This window comes from Equus asinus, chromosome 1 (assembly GCF_041296235.1).
Source record: "Equus asinus isolate D_3611 breed Donkey chromosome 1, EquAss-T2T_v2, whole genome shotgun sequence".
Classification (NCBI taxonomy): Eukaryota; Metazoa; Chordata; class Mammalia; order Perissodactyla; family Equidae; genus Equus; species Equus asinus.
In genome coordinates this window covers 178,386,389-178,410,991 of record NC_091790.1, presented here as the reverse complement: position 1 = coordinate 178,410,991, position 24,603 = coordinate 178,386,389, and the positions used below count along the sequence as shown (strand labels likewise).

General features: G+C 39.5%; 3 protein-coding genes across 12 annotated transcripts in view; all 3 read left to right on the top strand.

The window, feature by feature from the left end:
- Positions 1-24,603, top strand: part of CADPS2 (calcium dependent secretion activator 2) — a 496,507-nt gene that overhangs the window by 154,874 nt on the left and 317,030 nt on the right. The gene's annotated exons all lie outside the window — the stretch shown is intronic.
- Positions 1,757-2,910, top strand: RNF148 (ring finger protein 148). The gene has a single exon (XM_014839150.3). The coding sequence runs from the start codon at positions 1,890-1,892 to the stop codon at positions 2,799-2,801; it is 912 nt and encodes a 303-aa protein (XP_014694636.1). The 5' UTR covers positions 1,757-1,889; the 3' UTR covers positions 2,802-2,910.
- RNF133 (ring finger protein 133) lies at positions 5,435-6,827 on the top strand. Its single transcript, XM_014839149.3, has one exon. The coding sequence runs from the start codon at positions 5,560-5,562 to the stop codon at positions 6,691-6,693; it is 1,134 nt and encodes a 377-aa protein (XP_014694635.1). The 5' UTR covers positions 5,435-5,559; the 3' UTR covers positions 6,694-6,827.

The following is a 24,603-nucleotide window of genomic DNA, read 5'->3' as shown; positions in this document are numbered from 1 at the left end:
AACTGAATGATACCTAAATAAAATTGTATGAAAGGGCAAGTTGATTGGTTCCAATTTTATTTTTAAAATCAAATATTAACTAAAATATTATGGTCCAGAGAGTACAATAAATCCTTTTGCCAAAATGACAAAATTCTCTCAATATGCCTGTGATTTAAATGTTGATGTCCATTCTGCACACTAGCAAATGAGGATTGTCTTTTCTTTTTGTGTCCCCAGGGCTTTATGGCATGCCTGGTGCATAGGATGTGTCCTATATATGTATTAAATAAATGTTTGAGTGAGTGTTGCCAATTTATTCACTCCCTGAAACAGACTCCTGGTGAAGAATTAAAAGCAAGCAAGCATTAAAGCACGTTTAAAGCAGTAAAGATGCTCTTGTTTGCAGCGCTAAAGTAATGTAGTGATTTATGATACTTGTGGCTATCCTTTTCTCTGCTTACTGCTACCCTTCCAGTTACCATGTCTGTTATTTCAACTTTTAAAGTAACTTTCAGACTTGGCTATGTCTTCACTTCTTTACTGCTATTTCAAGAGTCTGGGCCACTGTTGTCTTTTGCCTAACCGCATCTCATACTGTATTCTTCTCCTCCAATCCATTTTCCACAGAAGGCAGCCAAAGTGTACTTTCTAAAAAGAGAACATTTTGAAAACACTTATAAGTCACCTCCCCAGCTTGGAACCCTTAAGTGTGTTGTTTTTGTCCTTGGGACATAATCCAAAATCCTTAGTCTAACGTTTATGACCCTGAACCTCTTATTGCTGTTTGCCTTTCCTCCTCCATCACCCTTGGTGCTCTCCTCTTAGACTTTGCCAAACTCATGTTCCTTCCTATCTTAAGGTCTTGAAATTGCTGTTCCTCCGCCAGAAGGCTTATCTCATTCTTTGGTTGGGTAATTCTGATTTATCTTTCAAGTCTCTGACTAAGCATCAGTTTCTTTAGAGAGCAATGCCTTGGACCTCTAATCAAAGTTTAATCCCCTTTACATTTATTTTTTCTTTTGATACTCTGTGTTTCCCTTCACAACTTGCAGTTATACATTTGTGTGTTTGTTTAAAATCTGCTCTCGCTAGATAATCTCCACAAAGTAGGCGTATATCTATTTTCTTTAATATATGACCCATGCTTAATATTTGCCTATCATATCACATAGTGGGTTGTCCATAGCTGTTTTAGGGAACAAAGTTGAATTTGCCTTGCAAGATGGCAGTGTATCTGGCTAACAATATAAGTTGATTACATTGTCCTCATGTTGAATCTTTAGGCCTGGAATAAGCATTTAATGTTGGAAGAGAGTGGGAATGATTTGTTCCTGCTTCCCAAAGGGTGGCATATTTGGTAGCACAGAGAACTGGTGACTGGCCAGGTACATTCACAAATATGTGAATGATAACTACTTTGCCTTACAGATAGAAAAACAATGAATATAAAGTGGTTAGGCAGCTTTTCGATCTATCTAGGAGTGGGAAAGAAACTCAAGGCTTTAAAAAAAGTTATCTATTTATTTATTGCTTTAGAGTTTATTCAAATTGTTGTATACCATGAGTCATTGCTTGGTAGCTTTTTGGCCAATAGGATTTCAGTATGCAGTGCACTGACATAAACACTTGGATTGGCTTAACTACCTCTGATGTCACAATTTCCCCATTAGGAAGTCATAATTTTCTTGAAATCACATTGTAGTAACAACAACTCTTGTTATTCTGTTTCATTTATAAGAAAGATAATCTGCCAAAAATAAAAATGCTGGAAGGAGCAAGATATCTTTGATCCACACAGACCTTTTCCATTTACATGCTTTATCTTCTGCCAACAATCGAAGCCAGCTTCTTTACTTTCTTTTATGATTGTTGTTTTTTTGTTTGTCAGTTAATAGGCAAATAGAGGAATGAGCCTACTTAGAATTGCTCCTTCGACTCATAGTTGTGTTTCTTCTCGACTATTGAAGCTTAGCATCTTTCTACTACTTAGCCTTCCTGACTCAAAAGGAAAAGCCATTTGGACAGCCTATCTGAATATAACGTTTCAAGTGGGAAATCGGATTATATCAGAATTAGGAGAGAGTGGAGTGTTCGGGAATCATTCTCCTCTGGAAAGGGTGTCTGGTGTGGTGGTACTCCCTGAAGGATGGAATCAGAACGCTTGTAATCCTATGACCAATTTCATCAGGCCCGAACAGGCAGACTCTTGGTTGGCTCTCATTGAACGAGGAGGCTGTACTTTTACACACAAAATCAATGTGGCGGCAGAGAAGGGAGCAAATGGGGTGATCATCTATAACTATCCAGGTACGGGTAACAAAGTATTTCCCATGTCTCACCAGGGAACGGAAAATATCGTCGCAGTAATGATAGGCAACTTGAAAGGCATGGAACTTTTGCACTTGATTCAGAAAGGAGTCTATGTGACAATCGTCATTGAAGTGGGGAGAATGCACATACCATGGATAAACCATTATGTCATGTCCCTGTTTACCTTCCTGGCTGCTACAGTTGTCTACCTTTTTCTGTACTGTGCCTGGAGAGCTAGAGTGCCCAATTCTTCCAGCAGCAGGCGAAGACAGATAAAAGCAGACGTGAAGAAAGCTATTGGTCAACTTCAACTGCGGGTGCTCAAAGAAGGGGATAAGGAACTAGATCCAAATGGAGACAGTTGTGTTGTTTGCTTCGACATATACAAACCCCAAGATGTAGTACGTATTTTAACTTGCAAACATTTTTTCCATAAGGCATGCATTGACCCCTGGCTTTTAGCCCATAGAACATGCCCCATGTGCAAGTGCGACATTCTGAAAACTTAAGAAACCCAGAGAATCTTCTGAAGATGTAACTGAGTCTTTCCAAAGATTAAAATTAGATGAATTATCTTAGCACTTTATGTAGAGAGAAAATTCAACTTCAGCTTCTCTACCCAAGTACTAAAGGGTAAAATTTGTGTGTTTTTAAAATAAAACTCCATATCATGCTCAGCCATTTGAACTTGTTGTTTTTCTAATAAGTTTTCATTGTTAACATTTTTGCCCTTATCCAAATGAGGACATTAGTACATGTTAAAAGCAAATTAGTCTTTATCTTCAAATTATAATGATTGTGACATTGATGTCACAGCAAATTAGTCATAATATTTTAAAGTATTTTATATTAATTTTTATACTTTGTTTTCATATTTTTGATGTCTAATAATATCTCTGCACAATAAACTTCATTATAGGATTTGATCTTAATTCAATTCTCTGTGGTTAATTAATTAATACCAAGGAAATATGGTTTCCAAAGCTACCACTGGGTAGGTAATATGTTCTAAATAATTATTATAGGTAGCACTTCTGGTTATGTAGAAGTATTTTAAATTATTATAAGCCTCATTTAGGGAAGCTTTGCAAAAAGTCACCTTTGTGTTTGCCAGAGCCCTGAATTCTAGCAGAGTGGATCAGTTATGGTGGCAGATGTCCCTTTTACAGGTGACCCTAGTAAATGCTTTTCTTTTCTTCTCAAAATGGTGGTTAGTGTGTCTCTATTTGGGGCATTTTGATAATATAGAAAGAGCAGAGCTGAAAGTTTCCTGCAATTTCCTTTCCAAGTGGTATCTTTTGCCTTATTTTGCTTTTTTTTTTTTGGTCCTAGTAGATGCATAAACACCTGTGTAACAATGAGAGGCTGAAAGATTTAGGTTTTGATGGCAATCTCTTTATGGATGATACGATAAACCATTGGTGTCTAACTCAGTTGGCACTTTGTGAGTCTGTAATGTACTACACTGTCTTTTTTTTTAAAGAGTGAGTTGTGCGGAAGTAAATTCAGATTAATGGCCTTTGGGAAAGAAAATCGGCCATTCTGAGCTGAAAGTTTTCACAACAATATTTTCTTTTTATGCTACTTTTTGTTGGGCCCATAGGGCCCTTTTCTCCTCCCTCTTTCCTGCCTCAACTTATCCTGTTGCTGATTCACATTTCATAAGAAGTGCTAGCTCCCTTGGTTCTGGTGAAACCCACCCTGAAGTGTCTCTCTGCATCCTATTTATAGAGGTCAGGGATATTTATGTTCAAGGTCAGAATCCTTGACTGGTTTCCTAACTGGTGAATATGAACCACTGAGATATACCCCCAAGAAAGTATATGGCAGCACCAGTGGATGCCCATGTTTGTTAGCTCACAAGTCATTCTTTGGTTGTGAAGTCATATTGTGCCATTGACATAAGTTTATGTAGCAAAAATATAGGCAGAGTTGATAGTGTGTATGTGGGGTCTTCCACCAGGGACATTTGTTGATTTTTTTGGCAAACATTTAGTTAAGGGCATTTATGACCTTTAGCAGTTAGGGTGGTCAGTGGTTAACTTTAAGTGGGAACCTTGAAGTTTTTCTTTTTAAAATCAATACCTACATTTTTGTTTAAAATGTATTGTGCTAGATGTAATTTTTTCCCATGCATCCTTCCTCCTCTCAAAAATATTGTTTAGTAACAGATGTCAAGGTCTGCAGAGAAATGAGATTAGTCTTTTCTGTCTTTATTGCTGTCATCTCTATAGTTGGTGAGGAATGAGGAAGTGAGGCTGAAATAATTTAAGAGGATACTCTAATTTCAAAAATCAAAACCAAACTGGACCAACCCACCTCTGCACAGGTATTAGTAAACAGATTTACTATGGTGGTTTAAATAATAAGTACAAAATTCACACTGTGACCAATTGTGAATCAAAAATGGTGTTACAGAATTCACTGCTTTTACCACATATTTGGTCATCGTGCTAATTTTTTTTTTTTTTAAACATTGGCACCTGAGCTAACATTTGTTGCCAATTTTTTCTTTTTTTTCCTTCTTCTTCCCAAAGTCTCCAGTACATGGTTGTTTATTCTAGTTGTGAGTGCCTCTGGTTGTGTTATGTGGGATGTCGCCTCAACATCCCTGATGAGCGGTGCCATATCCGTGCCCAGGATCCAAACCACCAAAACCCTGGGCCGCCGAAGCGGAGCGCACAAACTTAACCACTTGGCCACAGGGCCGGCCTCTAATTTTTAATGTTCAAAATTTGCCATTTTGTTGGCAATAACTTCATTTATTGTGAACAAAAATGATAATTATATGGCACTTTTGCATATGCTTTCCGGTTTTAAAATGCATTATATGACTTCTAATTTTTAAAGTGATACCTGCTAACATTACATGTAGCTCAGGGATTGAATCCGTTTTATAACATCACAGAAATCACCCATAACAACATGTTAAACATTTAAGCCAATGAATTTACAGCACACTGCAAGCTCTTCTCTAGTTGGCTGTGGAGTCTTTGATGTCATAATCACATCACCCAACAGTAAGCAGTATCTGGAGTTAACAGTAGTGAGACTGGGATTTTTTTCAGTTTAAAATTTTCTCTCTCTCTCTAATAAAACATCTGAAACTCATGAGACATCTTTAAGACATGCTGGAAGACAGTGGAACTTATTTTCACCCGCAAAGTTTTTTTTTTTTCATTTTGTTATCTTAAATTGATCGTCAACAGATGTGGAAGCGACATCTTTCTGTTGGGCTGGTCCTTCAGTCACTAGGCGAAGTGAGAGATGAAACTACTCAAGATCGGCAGTTGGAGAAACAGCATCGCATCTTCCTGGCTTATAAGATTCAGTCTTTTTTGGCTTCTTAGTCAGAATTGTTGCAGAGCCAGTGCTGTTTGGACCGCTTACATGAACATATCATTTCATGTGGGGAATCGTATGTTGTCAGAGTTGGGGGAGACTGGAGTATTTGGAAGAAGCTCCACTTTGAAGAGAATAGCAGGAGTTATCGTGCCACCAGAAGGGAAAATTCAAAATGCTTGTAATCCCAGCACCACTTTTGGCAGATCAACAAACTCAGAGAGGTGGCTCGCACTTATTGAACGGGGAGGTTGTACCTTCACACAGAAAATTAAAGTGGCTGTTGAGAAGGGAGCCAGCGGAGTGATCATTTATAACTTTCCAGGAACTGGCAATCAGGTTTTTCCCATGTCTCATCAGGTATTTGAAGACATTGTCGTGGTGATGATTGGTAACTTGAAAGGCATGGAGATCTTGCATTTAATTCAGAAGGGAGTTCACGTTACAGCTATGGTTGAGGTGGGGAGGAGACACTTCATCTGGATGAATCACTATTTTGTCTCTTTTGTGATCGTCACAACCGCTACTTTAGCATATTTCATCTTTTATCATATTCGAAGACTTTGGGTAGCAAGGATTCAGAACAGGAGATGGCAGCGATTAAGAAGAGACCTCAAGAAAGCATTTAGCCAGCTTCAACTTCGGGTGCTAAAGGAGGGGGACGAGGAAATAAGTGCAAATAGAGATAGCTGCGTAGTTTGCTTTGAACTCTATAAGCCTAATGATACAGTTCGTGTTTTGACTTGTAAACATTTTTTCCACAAGAATTGCATTGACCCCTGGATTCTAGCCCATGGGACATGCCCCATGTGCAAATGTGACATTCTTAAGGCTTTGGGGATTCAAGTGGATGTTGAAGATGGAACAGAATCTTTGCAAGTTCTAATGGCTAATGAATTACTTGGTACCCTAACACCTAGTGAAGAGGGGACGAATAATGAACTTTCTCCTGCAGGAAGGGCAGATAAAGTGACTCCTGTGGAGGAGGAGGAGCACCCTGTCTGTCAGAATGCCAGCCAGCCTAATTCAGTAGTGGAAGAAGTTCATCCTTCACCTTGACAGCATGACCTTTGAGGAAGTGGATTAAACCTGTTTGTCAAATCAGGTCCTAATACTGATGAGCAGTTTGTTTGAAGTGTGCTTTTGTGTCCTTTTTTGTTGCTTTGGTAGTTTTCTACATTCTTTGTGAAGCCTCAAAGACAGAAAAAAGGCCTAGCAGGATTTTTTGTTTCATTTTTTACCTTGGCTAAATGTAATATTTTGTCAATGTATGTTACTCTTGTGAGTATATGTGTTTTCTCTGTACACATATATTTCTATGTACACATGCATGTTAAAACCAAGGACAAACTTTTCCCCTGTTTTTGTACATATATTGGGCTCTATTTTGGTAAGAAAATTGTGAATATATTTGCTTGTTCCTTATAATACAGAAACCATCAATTAAGTTTGAAAAACATGAATTTTACTCTTCCTGGCATGTAAAAAATAATGTATCTTTTGACATTACATTTATAGTACAATATATTAATTTTGAAGTCATTGTGCTGTGCTTTTTATTCTTGATTTGAAAATTTTGCTATGCAGAATTTTATTACTCTCGCTATTGACAAACAGTTCTCTTCAAGCAATTATTCATGCAATTAGTACATTTTATGTGGTCTGCATATGCATAGTTATAGCAGTTTTAAAAGTAAAATACTAGCGTGCTTTTAAGTGAACAGCAAATATTTCAGTGCCCAATATTGCTTATCCTAATTGTTACATGTTCATAATATGTAGAGAGATTTAAATGATAAAGAATTCCTATGATATTTAGTCATGGTGTAATTATTTATGTGTACCACCATGCTGCCTAGTTTATTTTTTGCCATTAAATATTTCAAATATTCCAGATCATTTTGGAGATAAGAATCACGATGTAGAAGTTATTATGACATCGTGGGATTGTGTTTGTTTTGTTTCCTATATTCCCAGGATCTAGCACAGTGCTGGGCAGGCAGATATTCTTGAGAGAATGAATAAATAATGATAAATGTCTTTTTCATAATCAACTGTTATGTGTTAATCTGAAAAACGGCGCAGTTTATCCCAATCATACAAAACAATAGGAACTTAATCTTGTAAATTATCATCCTAAGTCACTCTGACAAAATAGAAAATTAGGATTTTTAAGCCAAGAATTCATTATTACAATTTAGTATGCATAGTTTTAACGAGGAGCTTTGAACTCTCCAGGGCTGACAGTGGGGTTTGAATTCCTGTGCAACCCTGGAGAGAGATCTCTAGAGAGATCTAAGAGGAATTTTGTGGGTTGCCTAGTGGTGGTAATAATAGCAGAATTCAGAGATGGAAAGAAGGGTGATAGTTGGTTCTTACTGCAATGCAGAGGAAGACTATTTAAAGACGGGGTAAGGGATGCTCATCTAAGGCCAGGGGGAATGGGACACAGCAAAATCTGGACACGTGACCAGATGGGAGCGATGCCTTGCTGGTACACCACAGGCCTTTTTATACCCAGCCCTGGAGATGTTTTGACTAAGTTAAGAGATGTGCCTTGAAAGATGTGCATAGCACCAGTACTGGAGGATTTAGCAGAAAAACTGTTTTGAGTGCCTTTTTAAGTTTACCCTGGGAGAGCAAAGTCATTTCCTGGGGAAGCAAGGATCACATTGAAGAGACAGGACACTGAGGCCCTATGGGAGCCACTCCTCGTAGGATCAGGTCCTAAGCTAGGATAAGCTGTCATTCTCTGGCCACTTTTGGTGCCTCTGCTTATGGGGGTGGCTAAAGTGACTTCCACTGGTTGCCCAAGACAATCATTGGAGCTATAGAGATGGATGCATCTAGCAGTGCTGGCAGTCCGCAAACCCAGGGTTCTAGGAACTTGACAGCTCTGTGTACTCTTAGCCAGGATCATTACAGATCCGTGTACTCCTAGCAAATTCATGTGGGGTACATGTTCCATGATAGACCTAGCGCTTAAAGAATTTGTACTTCACACTGACACTCACATTGTGTTCTGTCTGTCCTTCCTCTGTGCCCTCATTGGTTTCTCCTTTCTTTCCTTTATTCATCATTGTCAGCCTTAAACCTGACTTACCTTCATGTGTAAGTAGTTAGCACTTATGCACTTACATAATGAGTTGTCACTTGTTAATAAGGACATTGAACATTTAACATAATGTTTGTTGTCTTGATTTGAGAATTTTCAGTGGATGTTCTTTAAAGGGTGATTAGAATCTGTTTGAAGTGGGGAAGGAAAGGTCGAGTCAGTGAACTTGAACTATCATTGCTGAGTGCCTACCGTGTAGCAGGCGGTGGTCTAAGTGCTTTCCATAGCGGTTTATGTCAGAACAAAACAGCAGTTTTAAACCTTGTCTTTAGAATGTTGTAAACAGATCAATAAACCGCTTTTACTCTGGGTTTAATAACTAGGACCTGGGAAAAGCACTGCTATGTCAAATGTTAGGTGTTATTTGTTGTGGTAGATTTTTACCTATCCTGTGGGCTATACCATCTTCTTTTGTACCTAGTGATACAAATATGTTTTACCATAATGACATGGGACCACAATGTGAATTACTTTGCCCCTAATACCAGTACTATTCTGGATTCCCTTACATTTCTCCTTTGTATATCCTTTTGCATTCTCTGGTAATAAAATTGATTCCCCATGCTCACCTCTGCTAGGTAGGGGGTTGATGTTTCTTATAAAAGTTAATCTTTTTTTTACTAGGATAAATTAGGTTTAATATTTACTAAAGTAAAAATGATTCTAAGACCATTTATCTCTGATTGGGTGATGCTTTGGGGAATTAATCTATACAGTTTCTCGTGTTACGAGACACACTACACTGACAGTATTCCTGTCTCTTGCTCTGGAATTGTTATAATGCGGTTATCTTGTAGAAATTTGGTCAGCCATAACATTTACAATACTATGAGTATATCAAAAGATTTAGTGAGCCAGGGATCTGGCGTTTCTGATGGTGTTTAAGCTTAGTGTACAGTGAAGGCGTTTTCTCCTTTTACAAACTCATTGGTTTTTGAAGCAGCGTGCCAGAAGCAAGTAGGGGAAAGGAATCAGGGTTTGGAGAAGCATTGAAGCAAAAAGAGGAAGGCCTCCTATGTTGATACTGTGAAGGAGTCATTTTAATGGCAACCCTGTGTTCCTATTGCATCGTTTCCTACGAGTGCCAGTTTTTGTATTTTAGAATGTTTATTTGGTTTTATATTTATGGCATTTTTTAAAATGTTAATGATGAAAAGTAAGATTATGGGTTATTACAATTACCAACACAGAAATATCTTAAAACACATACCTGGTTTTCTAAACCACAAGAACTTTTTTGGGACAGAGAAAAATTCCTCTTTTTTGGGGGAGGAAGTGGGGATAATGTACTTTAGATGATCTCTTCCCTATGCACAGGTGTTAGAGTTGTTCCATCATAATCTCTCCACAAAACTTCCCTTTCTCACAGCTACTCCACAACCTATAACACCTCTCTCCACAATCATGCTGTCATCTTTGTCAGACTTCCAAGGTACCGTGCTCCTTGATGATTTCAGCTGCTGATTTGACTTTTCCTCTTCCTGGTCATTGATGACCAAGGTAACCCTGATTTCAAAACTTTTCTACAACCGTAACGTTCACCTCCCAATTCAGCAGATTGTTGCCACACATCAGGGTCTGTCATTTTTGAAAACTTCCTGACTTACAGCGTCTTTTTCAGAATTCCCTCTCTGAGTTCATTTGACCTCTCATTTCCACCACATGCTATTTTTTCTCATTCCAAGCAGAATTTCCCTTAACCATCCTTTCCCTGCCCATCTTATCTTTTCCAGCTTCAGCCTGGAACCATTTATAAGCCATTAGTTTAACTCTACCAAATGACTTTCTCTACAGTACCGTTTGCCTACCTTGTCATCTCTACTGATTTCCACCAGATCTTCTATTTTAAAATCCTTTATTAATGTCTTCACTCCTTTTTTTATTCCCCATAAAGCAGTGCTTCTCAACCTTGGCTACAGATCAGAATCACCTGGAGAGCTTTTAAGACGGTTGATGCCCAGGCTGCACCTAAGACCTCTGGGCTGGGACCCAGGCATCAGTATTTTTAGTTACGCAGGTGATTCCAGTGTACAGACAAGACTGAGAACCACTGCCATAGAGCTATTCCAGAGAGCCTTCACATGAATCAAGTTCCCAAGTTCATCCTTTGCTTCCTTCAGATTGGCTTGTTTTCACTTGACTGAAAATATTTAGGTAGAAATCTAAGTATCAAGTTATAGAGGGTCACATTTCATGGAAAGGAAGTGATAGAGGCTTCTGGGAATATGAAGGAGTAGATTTCAGCTAGTGAAGCAGGGAACACTTAAAGAAGTAACATTTGAAATGGAGCTACTGGATTGGGAAAAAGGTCATTCTAATGGAGAGAACAGTGTGAACAGCAGTGTTTTGTAAAGAAGTTTTGAGTGTCATGTAGAATTTTCATTAAGGAACTTGAAAAATGAAGACAGGGAATTCCAGAGGCTATTGGAATCATCTAAGAGTGATAAAGTAAAAATGTGAACTAAGGCAGTGGGGAGTGAATTGGGTGAGATGAATATAAGGTGGGCCACCTCCAAGATAATATGCTCTTTCATGACTTCATTTGCTGATGTGAATTTTCTACTTCATTTTTTAATGACCAAGGTAACACTGATCATAGCTTCCTTATACCCACAACCTTTGTCTTCAGTTCATCTCCAGTTCAGTAGCACACAGTGAATGTACAAGAGGAGGGTGTGAGCCAGGAGGAGTTGAGAAAGGGTGAAGAGTCAGGATGACTTCTTGGTTCTGGCCTGGGCCACTAGGTGGTGATGCCATTCAGTGAGGTAGAAAATACAGTTAGGTGAAGCAAGTTTGGGGTAGAAGAGGAGTTCAAACTTTGAGTATGCTCGACTTGAGGAACCCAAAGTACTTGTTGGGTGATGTCCACTACCCAACCTACAGCTGAACATATAGGTTTATACAAATTAGGTTAATGTAACAATTTAGCAAAAGCCTTGATATATGGTAAGTGCTCAATTGTGGTAATTTATGAACAAAATGACCCACCATTTGCTTTTACATCAGTGGTGATTTACTATTATGTTGATTTTAAGATTACTGTTTTGGACCGCTATCTTGTAGTGCCCACGTTTATAATGCTGCATGGCTTTTCCCTCAAAAATGCTTTGCAGCCTGAGTGAAGCTGGCGATTGTGATAGGGATGGTGAAGGTGGTAGTGACAATAGCTACAACATACCAGGGTGCTGTTATTTGCTCTTAACAAGTAGAAACTCATTTAATCCTAACAATAACTTTATGAGGTAGACATTATAAGTATTTTCATTCTTTACTGAGGAAACTGAGACCCAGAGAAGCTAAGTAACTTGCCCCAAGCTAAACAGCCAGTATGTGTCAGAGCCTCTGTTTGAACTTGGTCTGGATCTGTAGCTCCTGGTCTTAACCATTACGCTACAATTAGCTTAATAAGCTAGTTTTTAAGTAAAGGAGAAAGTATTAGGATGAGTCCAGTTTTGAAGACTTAAAGGAGTGGGCCTTGGAGGAAAAGTCCTAGATAAAGGTATTGGAACTGCCAGCGGGAGGTGATAACTCATGAGATTTCAAGGAAATTAGGAAAGATAAAGGCATATGTGGGAGAGTAAAGATGTGGGCTGGGTATAGCTGAGTGGAAAAGGAAACTTGAGCTCTAGGAATGGGTGCTTCCATTTAGGAAGTATTGATTCTGGAGTTGGTAGCTCTTTTGTCTTTAAAAAAAAAAAAGATTATTTAGAGTGTTTTTAAGTAGGCTTTCTTAAGTTTGCCAATGGTAGGATTTTTGCAATTCCCCTAATAATTGATATCAAGCCTTTTTAAAAGTCCAGGCATGAGAAGTACAGTTAACTATTGAAAAGAATACGACGCCTTTATTTTGGATGACCTGCATTCATATCCTGTTCTCAGGGCAAAGCATCTCAGCGCAGTGGTCCTTAAACCAGCAGCATCAGCATCACCTGAACTAGTTAGAAATGCAATTTCTTAGGCCCCACTGCAGACATATGGAGTCAAACTCTGAGGGGCCCAACGAGCTGTCTTAACAAGTCCTCCAGCTGCTTCTGATGGACATTCAAGTTTAAGAACCTCTACTGTCTCAGAGGGTCAATTAATTTTCGGAAAAGGATGCATCACAGTTGTAATCAGATATAGTATAAGTGTAATTGTGAATCTTAAAGCACTACACAAATAATAGTTGCTATTACGCTAAGTTAAGAGACACATTTAGCCATATTTCATGTGTCCAGCTGCTCTCTGATTTATGCATGACTTGTGCACATACTTGCTTGCTTCTTTTCTCTCCCAGTTCTGGTTTCTCTGCTACCGCTGTCACACTGCCACGGGAGTTGTGAGAAAACAAGTAGACACTTTTTGACAATTTGTGAATTACAATTAGAAGTATAGAAGAAAACCCAAAAAAGCAGAAACAGCTAGGCCAGTCCACACACTGGATTGGGCAACCCACACTGGAAAAGGATAGTTTTTAAGACCACCTATTCACTAAAGGTGTGAAAAGATCTCAACGTACTGAAACAGTGGGCAATAGATGAAATTCACAAGGGAATTGTGTAAATTCCTAGGTTTGGGTCCTTGAAATCAGCTTAACAAATACCGGAGAGAAGAGACTCAATTTAACGTTCATAAAAATATAGCTGGAAATAAGTGCAGGATGAGCCATTGGACATCTAAGTGGGTCATCTGAGTGTGTGTGGTATCTTCTGCATTAATAACATTGCTTTTGTGACTAGAATTAATTACTGTCCTTTTCCTTGATAGTGAGATCTTACCCAATGACAGGTTCATTGATTAATCACTTCATTATTCAACGAATAATGATTGCCCTGGAAACACAGGGGTGAACCATACAAAACACACTGCCCTCAGGGAACTTGCTTTCTAGTGGGAAGAAAATATAAAATAAATATAAAATATGTTAAATAATGTTAAGTGGTGTGGAGTAAAATAAAACTGAAAGTAGCATGGGAGCTGTGGAAAGTAGAATTGCAATTTCACATAGAGGAGGCTTCACCAAGAAGATCGACAACTGAACAAAGACCTGAAGGGAATTCTCCACTAGAACACGTACAGGAAAAGTGGAGCGTGTGCCAAGGATAGCTACCAGGTTACTTAAGGGGGTCTTGTCGTCTGAGGTATCTTTAGCCTGGAAGGCTGAAGACAGTGTTAGCTGCCATCAAACACTTGAAGAATGGCCTTGGGAAGAATTTAGACTTTCTTTGTTATTCTGGGAGTTAGAACTAGGTGAGAGAAGGATAGCTGTAGGGAGAATGTTGCCACCTGGAAACAAAGAACTTTCCAGTGGTTGGTTCTGCCTATAGACAGGTTATTGCCTCAGAGCAGAGAGTTTCTCTTCCCTACAGGAGTTGGATGTCATTTTATTGGTGGTGGTGGTGAGAGAATTCAGGCTATGGAAGGATGATTGGATTTATGCCTTTGAGGTCTCGCACAATCCTGAAAATCAGATTCTGGGATGAAAAACCTATATTGTTATTCCATGCATAGTTGCCATCTGGTGGAAAAATAAATAACTACAAGGTATAAACTGCAAAATTCATTCAACAAATATTTGACAGCCACTATATGCCAGGGAAATGTAGTCAACAAGTTTTGGGTTCATTTTTCTTTGATTTAACAGAATGTTTGCTTCTAAGATTGATTTACTTTCCAGAGTTTTTCCTTTTTCATTTTTGAACTTCATTCCTCTGCTGTAGGCCTGTCTTAATAAGAGTAGATAACTTGCTGTCCTCAAGATTCATGGTTTATAAACCTAGAATCTGAAAGGGTAGTAGCTCATTCTCTGCTATCCTGCTAGTGTTGTGGAAAATGTAATGATTTGGTTTTTAAAAATATCTTTTCTCCCAACCTCTGCGTCAACATTAGTCTGCATCACTCATCTTCTCAAAGAAAAGTTTCTTGATATACAGGATCTGCAGCAAAGGACCAGTGTTTGTTTTCTAATCCATTGTGAATTTAAAAAATATATAGAAAATCATATATTTGACTTACTCTGAAGTGCATAACAAAAATAATTTGGTTTGATGAGGAACAGATGGATACGTGAAAGAAAAACTAGGGTAAAATGTTATTTGTAGAATCTAGGTAGGAAGTATGTCAGAACACGAGATTGCTTTAGTTTTAAGTTATGATTTCTTCACATTTGATAAGTAAAGGAATGGGATTGGTTAACTCAGTGATTGCCAAGCCACTATAAACTTTTTCAACTTTTCTGTATGTTTAGACGTTTTCATAACAAAATGTTGGTATAAGATCATGCTTTTGGGTGTCATGGTAATGTCATATGACTTCAGGTTTCTGAAAACTTTGTACTTGTTGAGGGGCAGATGACAATTGGGGTATGACATTGATCCATGGATCATGCTTTGCATTACGCTGTTTAAAAACTTACTTCACTGATATCTCATATAATACTCAAAAAACTTGCCTTGGAAAAAGTGATATTATCCCTCTTCCACCTGTGAGGAAACCGACTCAGAATGGTTCAGAGTCTCTCAGCTTGTGTCACACCTTGAACACTCAGATCAGATTCCCCTCTGATTTTTGTTATGTTATTTCCCAGCCGATGAGAAGAGAGTGGGGCAGAAGTGAGGGTGAGGTGAGCTGCATTACACAGGCGAAGTTGGAATATTGTAAAGCTGGAAGACAGCATGTTTTCTTTGTTCCATATAATAAAGATAAATCATTTAAAATACTCATTGAAGATTAGATATTATGAGACTCAAAAAGTAATAAATTTTTAAAATTTATTTTCTTTATTATTATAGTGAGGAGTAAAAAAACCCAAAAAACCTCTTCATAGAATAGGCAGAGTAAGGTAGCCCAACCCAGGAACTTTCAGACATTTCTATCATACCATGAAACATTGAATGAAATAAGGGAAAGGTGAAGATGGTTGGGAGAGGTGGCACTTTTCTTTTGCTTTATATACACATATAGAAATTAACTTTAGGGGCAGGCCCCTTGGCCGAGTAGTTAAGTTCGTGCGCTCAGCTTCGGCAGCCCAGGGTTTGGATCCTGGGCGTGGACATGGCACTGCTTGTTAGGCCATGTTGAGGCGGCGTGCCACATGCCACAACTAGAAGGACCCACAACTAAAGTATGCAACTAGGTACTGGGGGGATTTGAGGAGAAAAAATCAGGGGAAAAAAAAAAAGAAGATTGGCAACAGTTGTTAGATCATGTGCCAATCTTTAAAAAAAAAAGAAATTTACTTTAGAAGTTCACATACCATGTCATGGCTCCCTGGTCCACTGTGAACATGATCTTTCTTCTTCAGGGTCTCAGTGTTATACAGATTGGAAGCCCAGCTAGTGCCCAGTGGTGTTGTTTCTCCATTTATATTTGTGCTCAGAGTGAGTGGCTTGGTAAATTCTTTAGTTTCAGGTTCTCTAGTGATAGGGTTAAGGAGAATTTGCCATCAGCTTAGAGAGATTTAAGCTAATCAGTGAGATGGAAAATACCTATCAAGGAAGACTAGAGGATCTGCTGTTACCTGATAATAGAAAAAAAAGCTTTATGAAAACTTTGTAAAATTGATCAGATGATGGGAATACTATATGTATGGGGGTTCTTTTTGAGGAAAGTTAGCCCTGAGCTAACATCTGCCACCAATCCTCCTCTTTTTTTCCTGAGGAAAACTGGTCTTGAGCTAACATCTGTGCTCATGTTCCTCTATTTGATATGTGGGATGCCTGCCACAGCATGGCTTGATAAGCAGTGCATAGGTCCACGCCCGGGATCTGAACTGGCGAACCCCAGGCTGCCAAAGCAGAGCATGCAAACTTAACCGCTATGCCAACGGGCCAGCCACAGTATTTTTTTTTTTTTTAAAGGCTTTATAGTTTTCAAATCACATTTATGTTCATTTGAATATAAACATCTCAGTTCTTGCCACAGACTGTGTTAGAAGACTTTGATAGTTTGGGGGCTTTAGACTTGCTCTAAGGGATTTAAGTTATAGTTAGATCTTAGTTTAGTTATAGTTTAGATTATAGTTAAAAGGAATGGACTTTGAGAGCACCTGCTTCCTAGTTTACAGATAAAGTCTGGAGGTATCATTTAAGTTTATTTTTTAACTAAGATATTTTACTATTGGTTTTAAGTTATAATTTATTCACATTTGGTAAGTAAGGGAATGGGACTGGTTAAATCAGTGGTTTCCAAACCTTTTGGAATTGATGAATCAAAAAAAACAGGTCAAGTATAACTTTTTTTTTTAACTATTATTTGCCAAGAAGGATCATTAACCACTACAACAAAAAAATTAACCCACAATTTACTGTAACATTGTGTTACAAAGAAGTGACTTGCTATGATTTCTGGTATTAAAATATTGAATAAATTTAGCTTTATTAAAATTACTTTGTGATCTTTGTATTCACCTTTTTACATTGAATCAGTGAAAACTTCATCCTACGCTGGTCAAAACACCACCCTTTGGATTTATTAACTTTCCAAAGTCCATTACTACTCTAAGGACCTAATGACTTCTTTTAAAATTTGAGTGTCTAATGATAGCAGACCCTAAAGAGGCTTTAAACGTGTGGGTCTAATGAAGTTCCTAGTCTAAGCATGGGAGAAAGGCAATGATGTTACACAGAATTTGCTACAACATGCGGACAGGTATGTTGAATACCTTCAGGGAGGATGGAGAAGGTGCTGAGAGGGCTCAGAATCAAGAAATGGCGTCAAGCTGTGGGAGGCTTCACAAAGAAGGTAGAGAATAGCAGGAGTACATTCTACCTCCTAATCCGCAATCCACCCACTCCTTGCCCTCTCCAGCTCCATTTAATGAGCCATAAGTTGATAAATTGCCAAATTCAATTGCATGGTGGTGAACGGGGGGGGACTATGGAACAAGACTGGGCTTAAATCTTGACTCCTCCATGGTCTGGTTTTGTGACCTTGGGCATGTGTCTCTGTCTCTCTATGCTTTTGTTTTTTACCTGTAAAATAGATACTAGCACCTACTTTGTGTGGTTGTGAGGGTTAATATATGCAAAGCCCGTAGAAGAAATTTAGCTTTTTTCAAAATGCAGTTTTTATCATGAAATTCCTTGACGTAAATGTTTGGATGGTATTCCGTGCTCTTGGGCTAAAGACCAGAGGCCTTCCCAGGGCTTACAAAGCCTGTACCTCCTCTCATACCACTGTGCCCTTGGTCCCTTCACTGCAGCCCAAGGAACCTTTTTCAAGCCCATTTGGACTAGCTGTGCCCCCCTGCTCCCACTGTCCCTTGGTCTCTCCTCATTTCCAAACTAATTAATTTTGGTCTTTAGATCTCCACTCACCTCCTCAGGGAAGCCTCTGTGACCTTGACTACTTTCAAAACCTTGTTACAAACTTCATGGCTCCAGAAATTCTCAGTATTTATTGAGCTGCAGTCATTTTAATTTGTGCAATTATTTGTTTCCCCCACTATAAGGTCTGTGAAGGCAGCAAACCCATGTTATTTTGCTCACCAGTAAATTCCCAGCGCCGAGCACATTGCCTAGCACATAGTATGTCTCTAAATATTTATGGAACAAATGGATGAGGTGTGAGGGAAACATGGAGAGAACTGAGGGCTAAGCAAGTGTTCCTCTTTATTGGAACAGAAAATATGCTCTCGGAAGCAGTGAAAGAGAAGGCTGGAAAGGTAGACTGAGGGAGACTACAATGGATGGAGACTGGCACAATACAGTGCCGGGGAATCCATCGACTGGCTTTGGGCATGCGAAATGACCTGATAAGAAATACTAGTGTTCACACTGGAAAACTAGAAATTATTTAACACCTGGTGAGACAATTAATCACTGTTAAAGCTTTATGAATTGAGAACACTTGAAGAATAGTTTAAAAAACTATCACTGTTTCTCCATGGATAGAATAGATTATGAGAATTATTAGAGAACAGTTTACTTGGCATTATTAAGGAGAAAAAGACATCCCTTATAAGTGGAGCTCTTGTACTTTGTCAACGTTCTCCTGGCTTAACACGTTGGCAGCCTTCCCAGGAACCATCTCATGGATGGCCACAATGATTTGGCAAGCAGATAGTGTTTTTCTTGTCATTATACAGTCCTTTTGAATCAAAGAAGCAATGCATGGTTCAGATCAAAAGCAATGTGTGAACAATACGTGCTTCTGTGGAAAAGTGTATTTGAAATCTTATTTGGACAGCTGTGCAGACTTACCCTTTGCAGATATAATTTCTTGTGGTAGTTATCACGTTTTAATTTTGTTGTTAGTGCACCATGACTTTAAGATATTCAGACTTCTTTAGTATATGAGCTAAGTACATGAATGGAAAAGATGGTATTGGTGGTGCTCAGATAGGGGGCCCATGTAGAAGTTAAAACTCTCTGAAATGTGAGAAACGTAACTTACATTCTATGGTATAGTTTTCTGATGTCAGGTTCCTAACCCCCACACTGAATCAATTGTGTATTTGGTGGCATTTTCGCAAGAAGGTCATTAATTGGTTATTCCGTAGGTGTTGGCCAGCACCCAGCAGAACATGTGGCTGCTAGAGGATAAACTGTTAGCGGGAGTGGGGTATGGTGGAGTGGGGAAGTGGGAGAGAAGAGTAAGTAAAGGAATGTTGCTTTTGGATTCCCAAAGCCAGCATTCAGTCTCTAATTTCCCAATAACTGTGATCTTGGGCCACTCACTGAACTTCTCAGCCTAGACCGCTTAATCTGTAAAAGACAGAGCATTTGTGAGGATTTGAGGAGATAATGGTTGAAGAGCTCTAGGGAGACAAAATAGGTGCTCATCAGTGGGTTGATTGATATACTAAGTTCTCATAACTGCTTCAGCACCAGCGTGGAGCCCTATTGTATGTCCTCCAGACAGAATTTCATGGGGGATCCCGGGGCTGAGAGCAGAAAGCTGGTGTATGTGCACTCAAGACCGGGAGACCAGCTCTAGAACCAGTGAGCATGTGGCCACGCTTTACCTGCCTTTAACTTGATAACTGTTGTTGTGAAACGATACAGGAGTGAGAGATTTAATATCTGGTGAGACTAAATGCATCATCATTACAGTTTTGTAATGGAGAACACCTGAAAAATTATTTTTAAAAACTCATTATTTCTGTAAGAACAGCACAGATTATGAGAATTAAACAATATTGTGTTTTTTTAGACAATATACATTTTATTTTCCTCACAACACTAGTTTCACTTTCCTCTTTTATCACTTATTGGGCTTCCTTCCCACTAGGATGTCTTTCCTTCCTCCATTCATCTGGACAACGTCTATGTCTTCTTTCTTCTTTAAGCATATAGTTGAAAATCAGTAAACCTTCCTGGCTAGTTACTTAAATTATGCAAATGCATGGATGGGGAAATTATTAGTTTAATTATCTAAACCGGTTATCACATACAAACAACACTAGATCTGGGCAATTCGGAGGGAATGGGGAAGGGATCACTGAGGAAGGTCAGCTGAGTGTGGGTCTAAAGAGTTGATAAGAGATAGTTAGATGATGGTGAGATGGGCAGTGTGAAGTTTTTGAGAGAAGGCAGTGGAGATGGAGTATGGAGATTGAGTGAGAGAGAATGACTTGTGTGGGGCCAGTTGAAGTAGAACTTCAGAGGCCTTGGTGGTTTTGATGGAAACTCAGTGAAGAATTTTAAACTGGAGAAGGATTGAAATGACCAGATTTTTCTTTTACAAGAAGTATTTATTTGATACCAACGAAGAAAACAAGTTGGGAAAAATGGTGGTTGGAGTGGGATGGCTGCCAGGAAGACTTCTGAGGCAGGAAGACTAGTTCAGAGGCTCTTTGTCTTATCCAGTTGAGTCCCACAGAGACGGGCATGAAGAACTCTTGTGAGGAATGAAGAGGCAAAGAAGGATTCCATAGGAGTTTAGGGGGCAGAATCAGCAGGGTTTGGTGACTAGCTGTATGTTGGAAAAAATAACATGGAGGAGACGGAGGAGTTGAGAATGGTTTCCAGGTCTCTCAAGGTATCTGGTAATCTAACATTGGTATCAAAGATTTAAAACTTGTTAAGTTTAGGGTGCCAGCGGGACATCTGTGGAGAGATGTTGGGTGGTATTGGAGTTCCAAGTTTGAAGCTGAAGTGAGGTTAGGATAGAAGGGCTGGTGGATCACGCTTTGTGACAGTGTCAGGATTGGGAGCATCTGCAAAGTGGAGTGCCCTAGAACTAACTGATGGTGGACAGCATGGAATCCCAAAGAGGACACAGGGAGAGAAAGTAGCCTTCCTTTCTCTTCTCCGCCTAGGGCCAGGAGAACTGTTCCTCATTCCTGCTTTCAGATCATTGCTCTTCCTCCCTCTTGAAAACCTCTCTTGGCTTCTGGAGTTTATGTGTTTCAACTATACCACTTCTTATGCCTTCAGGTTTTCACTATTTATCCCTCTCCTGACTCCCTTCCCACAGATGTCCATATTGTAGGAAACCTGTGAGCTGGATGCCTGTTTAATCCTCTTCTTTCGCCTTGCAGAGTTCAATGTCTATAGATAGTCATTACTTTTTTCAACAAATCTTTATGGAGCTCTTACTGTGGGACTGGCTCTACACTAGGCACTGGATTCACTAGCAAACAAGTCTCTGCTCTGGTGGCGCTTACTTTCTATTTCAAGGAGAGATAGACAATACATATCTGGTGGTGCTACGTGCTAAAAAGACAAACAGAGCAAGGTAAGCAGGTAAGTATGATGAATTGGGGAGGAGCAGGGCTTCCTCTCAGGATATGATGTTCTGAGACCCAAATGAAGTAAGAGAATAAACCATGTGGATAAATGAATGTATTATCTATTGTTTTGTAACAAATTATCTCCAAATTTAGCAGCTTAAACAACAAATATATATTACCTCACACTTTCTCAGTATTAGGAGTCTGGAGTGGCTTAGCTGAATGTTTCTGCCTAATGTCTCTCATGGACTTGGGGTCAAGCTGTCGGCTGAGACTACAGTTATCTCATGGCTCAATTGAGGCTGAAGAATTTACTTTCCAGCCCACTCACATGGTTCTTGGCAGACCTCAGTTCACTGGGGGCTATTAGACAGAGGGCCTCCGTTCCTTGCCTCATAGCAGCTTGCTTCCCCCAGCGCGAGTGATTGGAGAGAGAGAAAAAACAACAGTCTTTTAGAAACTAATCTCCGAAGCGATGCGCCATCATTATTATCTGTTGTCCATACCTTCAACTGCCTCTCTTTCCTGACTTGTCTCTCTCATTGCCTAATGTGATTTCCCAGTCCAGCTTTTTGCCTTCCTCTCTCTCATTTCCTTTTTCATTCAAGCCTCTTAAAAGAAGAGTTTTTATTTACTGTCTTAACTCTATTGCCACTTGTCCTCTTCTCCCTCCTGCAGGTTGGCCCCCACTCTTGACCGCTTCACTAAATCTTCTCTGCCCAAGGTGACCTAGTGGTGATAAAGACTAGTCAATTCTCTTCTTCTTTTAGCTGGTTTCTCTTGCAGCACCTGATGCTCGTTCTCTCTCTTAAGACTGTCTCCTCTGTTGATTGTTAATGTCATATTTTTCCTTCTACTTGTCTGATACTACCAGCTTCTCCTGGATCCAGTTCTGCTGCCAACCCTTTCAATGTAGGGCATTCATAGAGTTTTGTTCTTGACTCTGTATTTTTACTATAGTTTGTCTTCAAAGCTGACCTCTACCAAAACTAAACTAATAATCCATGACTCCCCTAACACCCCTCACCATATACAAACACATGCAAATATGTTGCTCCACCTGTATTTATTTTTGGTTAGTGGAATCCAGGCACCCTAGTAAAAAACTGAATCATATTTTTTTTCCTGCCCCTGCATGTTCTGTAAATCACCATGATATGTTAATTCTGTCTCCCAGTGTTTTCTTGCCTCTACTTCTCTCTCTAGCCTATGACCTTTGTCCTAGATCAATCCCTTACTGTTTTTCACCTGGTCTACTGTACTCATCTGATAACTGATATCCCACTCTCTGTTCTGGTGGTCATCTACCCCTGATGCTGGTGCCAGTTATTTGTCTAAATCATACTCCTCAGAATTTCAGTCCCTAAGTTACCCAGCCATCACTGACTCCCAGCCATCACTGACTCCCAGTCATCAGAGAGAGCTCAGATTCCTTGTTTGGCACATGGTGCATTTTGTCATCTGGTCTCTGTTGGTCTGCTTGGCACAACTTTTGCTCCCCTCACTCTGTGTTTAATGCTCCTGCAGTATGAAAATTCTTACATGTCCCTCAACAGGCCATGCTGTTTTATGCTTCTGTGCTTTTTACTTCTGTTCTATTATTTTCCTGAAATGTATTTTATTCTCCTTTTTCTCCTCACTTAACCCACAGGTCAATCAAATGATGGGTCCCATGTCTCTGTCCTGTGCCCCCCTCCTTCCCAACCTTGCTCCCCAGACAACAGAGTTAATGACTTTCCTTTTCTTTGTCTCCTTTTGCATAGGTTTCTATTACTGCTCTTACCCTGTTACAGTTCATTGTGGGTCCTGTCTCTCTCAGGTCGTCTGAGCTGTTTGAGGCCAGAGTCTGGCGCATTCATCTTTGTGTCCCTAACACCTAGCAAAATGCCTGACACATTGTTACCACTTAGTAAATGTTGATTAAATAACGTATAATTGGACTGTTGGTATGGTGTTGGGTATGGTTTTATGGGGCATGTAAGATTCTAAAAACAGGGGCCGGCCCCATGGCAGAATGGTTAAGTTTGTGTGCTCCGCTTCGGTGGCCCAGGGTTTCACTGGTTCGGATCCTGAGTGCGGACATGGCACCGCTCATCAGGCCATGCTGAGGCAGCGTCCCACATGCCACAACTAGAAGGACCCACAACTAGAATGTACTTCTACGTACTGGCAGGCTTTGGGGAGAAGAAGAAGAAAAAAAATTGGCAACAGATGTTAGCTCAGGTGCCAATCTTTTAAAAAAAAAAAAAAAGATTCCAAAAACATAAGTTCATTAGTTTCCTTGCTTCAAAATGTTGTTTGGTTACTTGGTGGAATCTAACACTGACTGTGGTAGGCAGAAATTGAAAAAAATAAAATGCCTGCCAACTTAGAGTATTAGATACGAAGTAATTAAAAGTTTTTCTGAAGCAGTCTTAAGATATTTATATCTCACTTTAAAAATATCTTGCCATTCCAGCCTTAGACACAATTACCAAATTTTTAAAAGTTATTTCAACTTCAAATATTTTCCCATGGAAGTAATGTTACATGCAGCATTTCAGTATTTCTGTATCAGGGTGCAATCTGGAGACAGAAACCACACAATAATTGAACAGGGAAAATTTGATATAAACAAAAACAAAATTGGATATATCAGGTAAGGAAAATTAAAGAATACAGGAATAGCAGATATAGGAAGCACAGCACCCAATGAAAGGACAAATTCACTGAAGTGCCACATTAGTGGGACTCATGAGGAATCTGCCTTCTGAGGTGCTGGAGGGAGGTTGTCTCTAGGGAGGGGCTGCATGGCAGAGCTCTGGGACTCTGCCTGTGGGGGTGGTGCACTGGGAGGTCTCCCTCAGGGGTCTGGAAAGAACTGCCCATGGGTTGGTGCCATGTGCCTCCAGGTGTAAGAAGAGAACTAGGAAGAAGAGCCCTTCTTCCTCCAATGTCCCTCTAACATCCTCTAAAATTGTGCTAGCTGCCGTAGGCAGGGCAATGGGAAGGTAGTGCTGAAAAGCAATAGATTGACAACTGGTGCCATGAACCCTCTTTGACTACAGAGCTTCTGTATGTTCCCATTTAACAAGATTCAGCTATCACAGAAATTAGGAAAATATATATATATATAGCTTAGCTTGATTCTAGTGCCCAATGAGAGTAGTGCAATTGGATGAGGATGAGAAAGGAGATGAAGACAACCCTGTGTGTTCTG